Source organism: Fundulus heteroclitus, chromosome 14, assembly GCF_011125445.2.
Source record: "Fundulus heteroclitus isolate FHET01 chromosome 14, MU-UCD_Fhet_4.1, whole genome shotgun sequence".
Classification (NCBI taxonomy): domain Eukaryota; kingdom Metazoa; phylum Chordata; class Actinopteri; order Cyprinodontiformes; family Fundulidae; genus Fundulus; species Fundulus heteroclitus.
Genome location: NC_046374.1, coordinates 1534236 through 1544497, shown reverse-complemented (window position 1 = coordinate 1544497; position 10262 = coordinate 1534236). Strand labels below are relative to the sequence as shown.

General features: G+C 43.3%; 1 protein-coding gene across 1 annotated transcript; it reads left to right on the top strand.

Annotated features, from left to right (window-relative positions):
• Nucleotides 1-2831: 2831 nt before the first annotated feature.
• On the top strand, nt 2832-10043 carry si:ch211-63p21.2 (FH1/FH2 domain-containing protein 1). The gene is made up of 9 exons (XM_036146015.1): nt 2832-3352; nt 4885-5025; nt 5172-5354; nt 6791-6910; nt 7004-7165; nt 7247-7500; nt 7598-7823; nt 9423-9531; nt 9645-10043. Exons 1-9 carry the CDS (start codon nt 2906-2908, stop codon nt 9671-9673), a joined length of 1671 nt encoding a protein of 556 aa, XP_036001908.1. The 5' UTR covers nt 2832-2905; the 3' UTR covers nt 9674-10043.
• The last annotated feature ends 219 nt before the right edge of the window (nt 10044-10262 follow it).

The window sequence follows — 10262 nt, the reverse complement described above, 5'->3', positions numbered from 1 at the left end:
CACTGCTGCTGTCACATTTTATTGCTGCATTGAATACGTGCGGAGAGGCAATGTGGTACACTGGTATGTCATTGTCTTTGAAGAAAATGAGACGTTTGCTCGCTCAGAGTAAAACGGTGCACACTCAACGGTAAGCGCTGAGCCGTGGGAGTACTTCTCGGCATCTCGCTGTCAAACTGTTTACTGTGGAGACACGGAAAGCTTTTAAGATGTCTGAGTTCCAACAACATCGGCATCACGAGGGAAAATTGAGATCCAGCATGAGTTTTAGAAAACTGAGCCTCTTAGATTTAGTGTGCACCACTTCAAGCTGACCTTTCTAATGACTGAATTAAAGTTTAGTTTCCTGACTCCTCAAACATGGAGCAATTACATGTCATTTTTGACCTGATCCTTATCTTGGCGCCATTAGGGTCGACCTGCACTCAGTCCAGTGGCCGTGCTGGGACCCACAGTGGAGAAGCAGGGAGAAAACGAAAAAAAAAAAAGAGTTGCATGAATTTGTTAACACAGCCACTACCACACACACACACACACACAAACACAGAGGCCGCTCACACATCATAAATCTCTGTCCCCACTGAAAACGTGTTGTCTTTGGTAGGTACACCACGTCGTCACCAAAACTCTGCAGCTTATTGGGACTGGTAACTGGAGTCTGGCCAAAACAACTTTGATGTTTATTTGTGAGCACATGTTTTTTTTTTTTTTTTTTTTTCAAAAACCGTCTTTGGGAGGCTTGAGAAGTGAAACTTTGAACACTCCCAAGACAAGCAGTGACTTTGTGTATTTGGCAGCAAACTTTAAAATGCTCTGTTGATAAACACATGCTTAAATGATATTAAGCCTTGCAAATAGAGCTAATTTTGTCTGAAACTCTCCCATGAGTCCCGCTGCCGCCTGTAGAAAGCAAGGCCACCGAGATAAAGCATAATCAGGGGAGCCCTAAAGGCCGAGGGAGGGATCCTCATTAAGGCTGCATGTGGACCATGCAAACAACCCCCGAGACACACCAAATACTGTGTGCTAGAGACCTTTCAACATGGACATATAGCAGTCTTTTCACTATTTGTCTCGTTTACAGCCACAACCTCAAAGTAGATGTAATGCAATAGAGGACCATTAAGTAGTGCAAACGTGAGAAGTGGAATCCATTTTTTTTAACAAATAATATCTGAAAAGTGTGGCATGTAAAATTAAATCAGTTTACTTATATAGCCCCAATTTTTAAGACACGTCATCTCACATTACAGAGTAAATTCAATCAAATCGTTCATACAGACTGGCTAAAAAGTTTTCTATCAGGGAAACCCACCAGATTGCATCAAGTCAATATATATTATTCAATGTATCTTTATTGTTGGAACAAGTCTGAAGTTTGTCTTGCACATTTGTTTACATATATATATATATATAGAATCATATTCAATAAATATGAAGATTATTGAAAGGTTAATGTATTTCAGTATCTCAGTTCACTAAGGTAAACACATTATATGGATTGACACAGACCGATGATGTCGTAAAGCCTTTATTTCTGTTCATTATGATTTTTTCCCCCGCCTCCAGCTAATAGAAACACAGCCTTTAAAATTTAAATATTGCATCAGAACAATACAAAAAGCAAAATTCTTCTTGCAGAAATGGAGATTTAATGAAAAGTATGTTAAATACCGGCTTACATGTTGTTGTTGTTTGTTTTCTTTTCAAAAAGGTACCTTGAATCTGACAAATAAGCATCTCATATTCTAATTTGTATTCTAATTTATTGAATAAGACTGTACACAAACACACAGACTCAAAAAGAACACTACCAGCTTTGCACATCAAGGGGTTGTCTGTTATTTTTTCTTTATGTACCATAGATTCTCATCTGGATTTAGGAGAGGGCCTCCTTCCTAACCTGTTTGTCTGAGTTCTGTACATGGCTTCCTTTCAGTACAATAAAATAGAATTGACAGGGCACTAGCATCTCATTGCTTTTGCATCCTGATTGTTTTCAACAGAATATTTCCTGCATTTTTGGAGCGACCCTGCATCTAAAAGCTCACCCTCCTACTTAAACAATTATGCGAGAACTATATGTCTTCATAAAACTGACAGAGGAAACAGCTTAAAACCGAGATGTGCCCTTCTGCATGTGTCAGCTGAAGAGGGCGGAAGTAGCAGATCTAAAGAAGCAGATAAAGAGGCTTGTATATACACCATGATGCCAAACAAACAGGAGATTCAGCCTCGATAAGGAAATTAAGGAAAAGGGCGCAGCTCAAATAAACCATAACCGACGCGCCAGTGCATCCCTCTGCCTCGGTCTCCGGCTGAAACTCTCATTGGCCCTCACTGCTGGAAAGACAGAGAGAGATGAAAGTCAGAGGGCAGCTGCAGAGGCATTTGGATGAAGCGCTGCAGGAAAGGCATCCCGTGAATGTTCTCATCAGGCTCCGAATCAGGACCTCAGCTTTCACTGCGGCCACAGGGTTCTGCCACAAAGAAGGAGCAAGGACAGCAGCGGACGCTTGGATGAGACGCCGCACGCCGCTTCAGATCTGAGGGAACAATCACGACACCCGAGGCAATTACAGGTTGCAGCGGTGTGAGAAAGGGCCAGTGGGGGCTCCGAAAATTGGGATTCTGGGCGTGGGAGCTATGCGCTCCTGTGGTGGACAAGTGAGGCAGAGCATCCGCAGATGTTCGGATGCAGTCTGTGAGGTGGTGTCTGACTGTGCAGCGAGAAGAAAAAAATAAGGAGAGAGGAGCTTTGCTTCTATGAGGAACATTAGGAATGATGGTTAGGACCTAAAAGAGCCTCGCTCGTTTGGAGGATAATGCCTTTTGGAGTCAGCTGAAGAAAGAATAACTTATTTGTTGTTGTTTTTTTAACACATTTAATAGTTTATAAAGATCAATGAAGGAATCAGACCAGATCAAGGACCTGACCTGGGATTTTGACCAATCCTGGGACTCGATCATTAAACCGGCCGCGCGCCTTTGCCTCAACACCTTGGATTTCTCGGATCTCTGGGATGAGGACGACAGCGGAGAGGACGAGGTGCTCCTTACGCCGCCGCCGAGTCAGCACCTGTCCCTGGCGCCTCCTCCACCACCACCTCCTCCTCCGCCTCTCGCGTCGCCTTTACCCTCCTCCTCTAAAGGTGCGGCCATGAAGAGTCACACCTTGAAGCTTCACTGGAGGGAACTCCAGAACCTGGCCCCGCTCCCCAGGATGACGCGCTTCGGGAAACAAACTATATGGGCCGGGCTGGAGCCGGTGCAGTTGGACACCAACCGTCTGGAGTACTTGTTTGAGTCTAAGGCCACCAGCACCAGCTTCACTGTGGTCTCTGGGCGGCAGGTGAGAAGGATAAATAGGCTCTTCTACAAACACCTTCAGGCCAGGACTTCAATCCCATCTGTCCATTTCTAAATAAAAAGGACAAGTCAGCATGGGATATGAAGGTCAAGCAAGCATAGCCTACTATACTCAGTCCCAAAATGGCTGACTTAGTTGGTCTTATTTATGTGACCGGAGGGTTCGATGTAGCAATGATAGACGGTCTGTCAACAAAATTGGATGGGTCAAAGTGAAGATCACAGAAATAGTATATGTCAGTAAGTTTTAGCCAGGGGTATTTTTTTTTTCCTTTTAGTGGCGGTGATGCTTGATCACAGAAATAAACTGAGTCACACATAACCATTGTGTAATACCGTTTAAAATGGAGGTTGTCTGACATGTTTTATGCTTAACTCTCTGTCTTTGGTATTGTTATCGTAATTGATTTTAATTGAATGTTCCAAAAGAATTGGGTCTATTTAATGAAGTAGAATAATATTGAAAAGCTCATTTATTGCAGCAACTCAATTTACTAAATGAATCACATTATATAGATTAATTATACAAGCTGATGGTTTCAAACCTTGTACGTTTTAAATGGGATCCTTTTCTACTCACAGCTAATGAAAACACAACATTTAGGATTACAAGATTACATAAGGGCCAAGTTTAATGATATAGCACATTTCCAACTAAAATGCAACAAAAAATCACAGAAAAACAAGCAAAACAATGCAATTAAAGTATAAAGAGAAATAATAAAGCAACACAATAAGAAAATAAAATAGCTAAAAGAACAACTACTAAGGCTGTTTGAATGGAAACATCTGGTTCAAAGTGTGCTGACAGGTTTAAAATGTTGAAGTGTTCGTGCAGATCTATTAATTAGAGGTAGATTATTCCAGAGTCTGGGTCGTGTCACAGAGAAGGCTCTGCCACCTTGAGACCTTAGGCCTTGGAATAGATACATTAGAACTTTAACTCACTGGTTCTTGTAGGAGTATGAATAAATAGGATGCCTCTTGTGTTTGGTATTTTAAAAATAAAAAATAAAATTTGAATTTGGATCCTTTAAGCGACAGGAAACAAGAGAAACCAAGACTGGGGTTATACACTGCTGCTGTCTGCAGACGAGCTGTGGGTGTTTGGACTAACTGAAGACATAAGCAAGGGACCGATCCGAACCAGAGTAAAGGAAGTTGCAGTAATTAGACCAATAAAAATGTAAAAAAAAAAAAAATAAACAGTAGGCTTAATGAATTATTTTTATTTTTTTTTAAACTGGGTGGGGAGGGCTGGGAAAATATTATGTCTGTTTGTGTGCATCCTGAGCCGCCGTTTGTCACCACGGTAACACAGGGTGACAATAAAAGATTGTCTTCGATACCTGTTTGAAGGTTATTATTTTCAAAAGGTAACTTTAATCTCACTAGCACCATCACAAAGCCTACTGTAGTATGCTGAACATGACTGCATGTCTTTGACAGCCAGTCAAAATGCTTTTGAAGAACTGGGTATTGCCCCAGCCTGATAACCCTGGTGCTCTCCCACAGAAGCAGTCGTCCGTCTCAGTGCTGGGCATGAAGCGCAGCAACATCATAACCATCGCCCTGAGCAGCCTGCCTCCTCCCCGCCTCCTCCCCCCGGCTATCTACAGCATGGACAGCAGCGTGCTGGACAGAGAGGACGTTCAGGTACAGCGTCACCGACCCTACCCTCTGCATTTATTAACCTTTAAACTCTTCTTCTGACACGACATTTAAATGGCTGCAGCATATCTAGCATTACTGGGACATCAGCCGTTTGTTTTGAATCTGCTTTGACGTTTCCTCTAAACCAGCGACTTCAAGCTCTGGTCCCGACCGAGGAAGAGCTCTGTCTGATCAACGAAGCCAAGGCCCAGAACCCCCACTCCCCCCTGGCCCAGGCTGAACTGTGCCTGCTCACGCTGGGAGCAATCCCCCACCTGAGCACGAGACTTCAGCTCTGGACCTTCGCTCTGGACTACGACTCCTTAGAGAAGGTAAATGAAAACACTGAGAGGACTTTGTCACTCTGACTTATTAGGAATTGTATGAAAAGATATGGCTCTAAAGACTAAATAATTAAATGTTCTGGCTCACCTACAGTGCTGCGCAAACATGCATACTGTATAATAATCAAGTTTTATCACATTTCAGCTACAGAATTACAAACATTTTATACACTGACTAACAAAAAAAAGCACATCAGTGTGAAGTGGAGGGAAAGATGATTGAGGGTTTTCAATTGCTTTTACAAAAGTCTGTCATACATATGTGTTCAGCCACCTTTATTCTCATGATATCTTTAAATGAAATCCACCAATAGCAGTAGCCGAAGGAAGTGATTTAATTGATAGTAGCTTAAATGGAGGAGTGGCAAGAAGAAAACCCACAGTTGAAAGAAAGCCATAAGAAGTTCACTTTGCTTTTAGCAACGAGCCATGTAGGGGGTCGTGGAGTCTGGTTACATAAGACCAAAATTCCCCTTTTTGGTCTACATGTAAAATGTCATGTGTGGCGGAAAAGTAACATCTGTTTGGACATGGTATCGTCACTGTGAAGCCTGGTGGCTGCATCACTCTGGTTGGATGTTTTTCCACAAGCTGGTCAGAGCTGGTGGGATGGTGGGTGGAGGTACATGCAGGGTGAGACTTGGTAGATGTTTGAGTCTGAGGCAGAGCTTCACCTTCTGGCAGATCAATGACTCAAGAAGACATGCCACCAGACCAGCAGATGGTCCAGTTGAAGCCCTCATCTGAGTCTAACTGACAATCTGTGGCAACACTTCAAAGTTGATGCTCTCAAACTAATGTGAGCTTGAGCTGTTTTGCAGAACTGTTATCCCCAAACATTGCAGCTGTACTTCCAGTTAAATGTGGTTTTGCTGGCTGTATGTTCGGGGACGTCGTGCTGCTGGAAGGTCCACCAGCTTAAATTTCCCGAGGCCATTAATCTGTTTCCCTCCAGCTAAGCCCTTTATTTAGCTCTTTTGATCTTCTCAGGAACAGCGACAAGTTTTCCCGTTTCAGCTGAATAAAAACATCCCCACAGCATGACGCTGCCAACACCGTGCTTCACAGTGGGAATTTTTTATTTTTTTTTAAGGTAACACGTGCCCGTGGGCCAAAGAGTTCAATCTTGGTCTCACCTAACCAGACCATTTCTTCCACATGTTTGCTGTGGGGAAACTGTGTGGAGTGAACGAGCGCTAACGGCAGCTAGCATCGACTATTTGCACGTTTAAAACAAGAAAAAACTTTATATCCTTTTCCTTTCACTTCTCAATGATACACTGTTGCAATGGTCTACCGCGTAAAATCTTTAGTTTTAACGTGACAAAATGTGAAAAAGGTAAATGATATGAAAACTTCTGCAACACGCAGTATGCTTAGTAAATCCAGTAATTGCCCTCTGTATGTGTCTGTTCACTTCGTAGGAAATTGCTGAGCCTCTCTTCCACCTAAAGCTGGCCATGGAGCAGCTGGCAGCCAGCCAGACCTTCAGGTGTATCCTAGCGACCGTGTTGGCCATCGGGAACTTTCTCAACGGCTGTAAGGTGAGGCACCGCAGTTGTTCCTGTCATCTCTTGGTCTTCAACGCGCTTCGTTTGGTTTCGATAATGTTTGACAAGCGATCTCGACACCCCAAGGCGCGTGGCTTTGAGCTGAGTTACCTGGGAAAGCTGTCTCAGGTGAGGGACACGCACACTCGCCAGCCTCTGCTGCACCACGTCTGCGTGCTCCTGCTGCAGCTCTACCCACAATCCTCTGACCTCTACTCTGACATCACCGCCGTCACTAAAGCTGGCAAGGTGAAGAGCAATGAAACAGCAAAGGTTAGTGCTTGAACCGGATCACAGTCCATTGCTCAGACATGTCCGTCCCCTCCGCAGTGTGACTACGCTCAGGTCCAGACCAACTTCGCACAGCTGGAGGCCAAGTGCAAAGCATCATGGGAGCAGCTGAAGGTCCTGGAGAAGGCGGAGGAAAAGAGGAAAGGAGGAAAAGGGGAAAAGCGGAAAGGGAAAGATGACCTGGAGTTGTTTGCTCCGGAGGGCTCGCTCCGGCACAGGCTGCCCAAGATCCTGAAGGAGAACGAAGAGAGGCTGAAGGTCCTGAGAGCCGTCCATCGGCGGGTTATTAACAGGCACGCTGCAGATGTTCAGCACCCACCAGACTGACGAAGTCTCCCCCCCATGAACTAGAGCTCATCGTTTTTCCCCGCCTCTTCTCTGTTATTCAAGGTTCCACTCGTTCCTCCTCTTCCTGGGCTACTCGCGGGCCATGGTGCGAGACACCAGAGCGGAGGACTTCTGCAGAACCATCAGCAACTTCTCGCTGGAGTACCGGTCCATGAGACAGGCCGTCCTCCTGCAGAGGGAGCGTGAGCGGAAGAAGAATGGAGCTGAAAGCCCCGGCCCCGGCACACCCGCAGGCAGGAGGAAGTGTCAGCAAACTCCGGCATCACAGGTTGCTTTTTCACACGCTCCCAAAACCAAACAAGTGTACGCATTGAGTTGTAAAGAGCCAGTGTAGGATTTCTGTTCTGAGGTTCTCTTAAACAATTATAGGCAGTAAATATATCACTGCTTATAATTGTTTATAATCTCGCTTTGGGATCAATAACGTATTTTGAATTTGAATCTCTTTCTTGGTGGCATTTAATAGAAACCCAGATTAGCTGGTCCCGGAGTTTGGCTCACTGCTGGTCCGAGATGGCCTTCTGATGTCTTGAAACAACTCCAGTCTTACAAACATTATAGTAGTACTATCTTTTGATCTTGTTAGTATTAAGTACTGTACATATGAATGTTTTATGCCCAGGAGGAGCATGTGTCTGCATCCTCAGCACAGAGCCAAGCCTGTTCCCGGTCTGTGTTGGCCTCCACTAGGGCTGCCTCCTGTCACCAATCCTGTTTATGGTGTTCATGGACAGGATCTCTAGGCATAGTGGTGGAGTGAAGGGTGACCTCAGGGTCTCATCTTCGCTTCTTTTGAGTGATGTGGTTCTTTTGGCCTTTTAAGGCCATGACCCCCAGCATAATATGGAGTGGTTCGCTGTTTGAACCGTGAAGCAGCTGGGATGAGAGTCACCTCCTCAAAGTCTGAGATCACGGTCCTCATTCGGAATAAGGAGGACTGTACCCTCTTGGTTGGGGAATGGGGGGCGGTTTCTGCCTCAGGTTGAGGAGTTCGAGTACCTTGGTGCAGTTCTGGTCTTTTGTGGTGAAGAAAGAGCTGAGCCAAAAAGCAAGGCTCTTGATGTACCTTAGGGTCATGAGATATGGATTATGGCTGGAAGAGTGAGATCCCGGATACAAACGGACAAAATGAGTTTCCTCTGCAGGGTGGCTGGTCTCAATCTTAGGCATGGAGTGAGGAGCACATCAGATTGACCTGCACAGAGTCATTTTAGCCAGTCACCTGTGTGACTGCTGTCATGTTGATATTAATGAATACAATACACACTCATATTATTATGATACACACTGGCATAATGCCATCCTTTATGGAATGGAAATGTGACAACAGGTTTATAAAATGTGATTTCAAAACAGCTCAGTGGCACATTCTTTTTTTCAAGTTTACTACAGCATAGCTGAAATGTTTTGAAGAGTGCTGGTTATTTTGCAATTTTATACATATTCAAGTTTTATACCCAACTTTTTGGAATATAGAAAAAAATGCTTTCGATTTATTTATTTATTCAGTTTTATTGCTAGGTCAAATGTAACCTCTTATACGGCTCAAGTGGTTTTTACATGAATCAGAGCCACGTGCACTGGAAGTGGGATGTTGCATAGGTGTATTTTCAGCCTTTTTTTGTTGATTTATCTCTGTAATTGATTAAAATAAAACAAACAAAATATATATATGCATGGTTAATTACACGGATAGGAAATGTTTTCTTAACAGATGCTTAAAGAAAAAAAGGCAACACATGTGTGCAGGGGCAAATTGATGCAGAGCCATATTAGCTGCTTATAATCTTTGACAGTAACCTCGCTTCAAAAAATTCTTAATCATCATTTTCAGATCTGAATAAACCCCTTTTGATCCTCCTTGTAGGAAAGTGATGAGCAATGTCGGCTGGAGGAGGTGCTGAGAACGCCTGAATTTATTACAACAAAGGATGGAACTTTACCCAAAAACCGCAGAAGGATTGCTGACTTTCAAGGTACGTTGCACTCGTTCTTACAGATCTTACTTGATCTGCTCTTCCTCCTTAATTTCATGTCATTTTTACACATTGTTTGAATCATAATGAGTGCTTATGTGTTTCCCTTTCAGGTTCATTTTCGAGAAAATTTAAGTGGTGACATTGCTGATGTTCCCTGGAGAATGTTTTTTTTTAAGATGTTGCCGTCACACTGGCACATCAGACGTAGAGCAACACCACAGTTTGCTGTGAAGTTCTGTTGTTCTCACACATTTCACTCAACAGCCAGCACATTTTGGTGGAACACACTTGAAACTTCCAGTTCCTGTTGTTTCAAAACAGCTAGTTTTTTTTTTTTTGTTGTTGTTTTTTTTAAACAGACACTTATTAAGAGATTGATGCTATTAGTTTTGCTTTTAGTTTGGATCAGATTTTTATTTTCAGGCTAAAGCAGCAGTTAAAATGAGATGTTTACATAGACAGTATTAAAGGACACGTTGTTTCACTATCTGACACTGCATCCGGGCAAACCTTTCTCTGTTGAAGTGAGAATTAATAAAATGAATGATATTTGAATGACAGAATAGTCAAGGTTTTTTTTTTGTCCTTAGTATTTGGTGTGATGGATTTTTAAACTATGATAAGTCAAACATGTTTAGTACCTTTTTACAAGATCCTCACAACAGTTAATGGAATTTTGGCCCATTCCTCCTGAAAGAACTAACTGAGTAACTGAGTCAGGTTTGTAG